This window comes from Amaranthus tricolor, chromosome 3, assembly GCF_026212465.1.
Source record: "Amaranthus tricolor cultivar Red isolate AtriRed21 chromosome 3, ASM2621246v1, whole genome shotgun sequence".
NCBI classification, from domain to species: Eukaryota; Viridiplantae; Streptophyta; class Magnoliopsida; order Caryophyllales; family Amaranthaceae; genus Amaranthus; species Amaranthus tricolor.
In genome coordinates, this window is record NC_080049.1 from 13,919,595 (window position 1) to 13,922,622 (window position 3,028).

The 3,028-nt window shown below is 34.8% G+C and overlaps 1 protein-coding gene across 1 annotated transcript; it reads right to left on the reverse strand.

Moving 5' to 3' along the window:
- Window positions 1-452: 452 nt before the first annotated feature.
- On the reverse strand, window positions 453-1,699 carry LOC130808363 (uncharacterized). Its single transcript, XM_057673839.1, has 3 exons — window positions 1,234-1,699; window positions 701-1,138; window positions 453-610 (listed from the first exon to the last, which is right to left on the reverse strand). The coding sequence occupies exons 1-3, from the start codon at window positions 1,697-1,699 to the stop codon at window positions 453-455; spliced, it is 1,062 nt and encodes a 353-aa protein (XP_057529822.1).
- Window positions 1,700-3,028: the final 1,329 nt, after the last annotated feature.

A 3,028-nucleotide genomic window follows, 5' to 3' on the forward strand; every position in this document is an offset into this window, starting at 1 on the left:
AATTGAAGGCTAAGAATGCGAAGTTGAAAGAAAGTGAAGCTATGTTGAAATTGAAAGTTGTTGAATATGTAAACGCACAAAAAGCGTTAAGTTTTGTACTTGTTGCATCATGGGTTTTATTTGTATTGTTCTTATTTATGTTAAGCTAAGTATAAGAATTTGTTCATGTAATGGAATTTTATGTATTGAAAATCCAATGTAATGAAAAAGTGTACCAAAGTTTCTTCGATTCAAGAATTATATCGTCAATCCATACATCTTATAGCAATATTTTCAATAATTACTTTTACATACATAAGCATTCCTTACACACAAAAGAGCTAAAATGTTTTCGAAAATGTAAAATTTGAACAATGTTCTAATCCATAGATTATACCATAATCGTAACTTGATACATACAAAAAAGTTATGTTTTCCAAAAGAGCAGCAAAATGACACTTATTATTACAACATCAACTCTTTGTTGTCGATGCTTGGGTTGATATTATTTCAGAAGGGTTCTTCTTAGGCTTTCCCCTTTTAGCAATACTGACACCACTCCTTCCGCTTGCACTATCAGTCCTACCACCTCTACTCCCTTCCCCTGCTATAATTGTCCTATTGCCTTTACCTAAAGAACTCGGTTGTGCAGACACGTTGTGATGGGATAACTCTGGTGTGTTCGTTGCGACATCAACAATCTTTTTCGGTCTTCATCTACTTCTTTTCAATGGAGGTGGTTGCTCAACCGCTTTACCTTTTTTCGGACATTTCCTTTTGTTATGTCCAACCGTATTGCAAATGCCACATGTCATTTGAACCCCGTGTCTTGAGAGCTTTCCCGGTTTTTTAGGATCTTCATGCGGATCCTTGATTCTGTTTTTTCGTGGTCTACCAGAACCAATCTTAATTGGAGGAGGATTGATCGGTTTGTCAATTTTAGGCCAATGCCTCTCACCAATACAAGGATTGATGTTTCCTTCATAGGCACTCAAATAAGCCTCTCTAGTGTAGCACTGATCAACGAATGACTCAACCTCCTTGTGCAAGTAAAAAATAGATGCAACTGCATGACAACAAGGAATCCCTCTTAAATCCCATTTCTTGTAAGTACAAGTTCTATTTTCAATATCAACCTCTAAAACATCCATACAATAGGCTACTTGGAAACGAGTTGATGTTGAAGGAATGACAGTGCACTTAGCTGCTTCTTGCTTCTCTGAATCTAACGTTTTTTGTACTTTGGGAACAAACCCTTCCACTTCTTCAATGCGTCTTTCTTTTTATTAGCCATCCTCTTCATTAGCATTGTTCTAATATCTTCAAGCATATCTATTAAATGATGGGATCTAGCATTCATGATGTAATTGTTAAAAGTTTCTACCATATTGCTCAAAATAACATCACACTTTCCATCTAGTTTGACAAAAGATCTACAAAACAAGTGTGGACCACATTTCCTAAAGGCATCAACAACAATCGGATTAACATCCTCCATCTCCGTAATTGCTTCCTCAAAATCAGCCAAGTTGTATGCTTTGACACATCTCCAAAACAGTAATTTCAACTCTTCTCCTTTGAATGACTTGTTCCAATTTGCGTAGATGTGCCTAGCACAATGCCTATGTTCTGTTTTTGGAAGCTCCAGCTGGACTGCCCTCAAAATGCTCTGTACAAAAGATAAATGTCTTATGCTAATATCATATGTAGGTTCAAGCATGAATATGAAATGGCCTCATCATGTGCAAAATCAGCCTACCAAACAAAGAAACCAACCAGCAAATTAAAAAGAACAAAATCAGCATGAGAATGCAACATGTGCACTGATTTCTGATTTTCATGAGAATGCAGTGTGCACTGATTTCATGAGAACAGAATCACAATTAGGGGTTGTGCAGTGTGTACTGATTTCTGAGAATGCAGTGGGTTGAACTGATTTTTAAGAGAATGCAGTGTTTCTGATTTCTGAGAATGCAGTGTTGATCAATGTTGAATGCAGCAATAACATGATTTTCATGAGAATGCAGTGTTGATCAATGTTTCATGAACAACATTTTCAATGTTGAATGCAAAATGCAGGATGCACAATTCAGATTACGATAGCTCTTAATCAGAATCATCCTCCTCAGATGCATTTTTATCACTTACCTCAGCACTATTACCAAAATGTGGCTCATCTTCAGAAAAATCATATTCAAGAGGAACACAACTTTCACTAAGGGATTGTTTTGCCTTAGATGCTCTCTTAGGGGTCAACTTTTTCCTATTCCCAATAGTGGACAAAACTTCACTACCTTTAGTACCACTTTTTGATATTTCTAGAACCAACATCTCATTATCCTTATCATTAACTACATACACAGATAATGCTCTATTTTCAATAGCTATTTCAGTCATTTTCCCAACACAAATATCATCGGTAACTCTCTTTAACCCTTCCAAAAAGCTAACAACATTAGGTAATTGAGACCAAAGACAAAACTCATGTTTTACCCCAAGATCCTCCTTTACAATTCCTTCTAACTCAAAAAATGACATCTTATCTAGGTCTATGGAGATGGTTTTACACATACCATACACATACTCAAAGCCCACAACTCCTTTTTTTAATACCCCATCATACCAAAACTTCAAAGTAATTAAATCATTCAAATTAGCCTAAAAACAAGCAAAAAAACACTAAAATACATCCATTTTCAAAGGCATAAACGTTTTTAATCAACATCAAACAATAATCATGTATGGATTAACAAAATGGAAACAAAATTCCATCCATTTTCGAGTAAATGGATAGAGAATTTCATCCATTTTCGGCTAAATGAATAAAAACAGTAAATTACATCCATTTTCAAAGGCATAAACGTTTTTAATCAACATCAAACAATAATCATGCATGGATTAACAAAATAGATACAAACATTCATCCATTTTCGACTAAATGGACACATAATTTCATCCATTTTCACCTAAATGGATACAATCCCTAATTTTTGGGATTAAAAAAAAATTTAGGGATTTATATTGTAATTGAGAAGAATTAACTAACCAT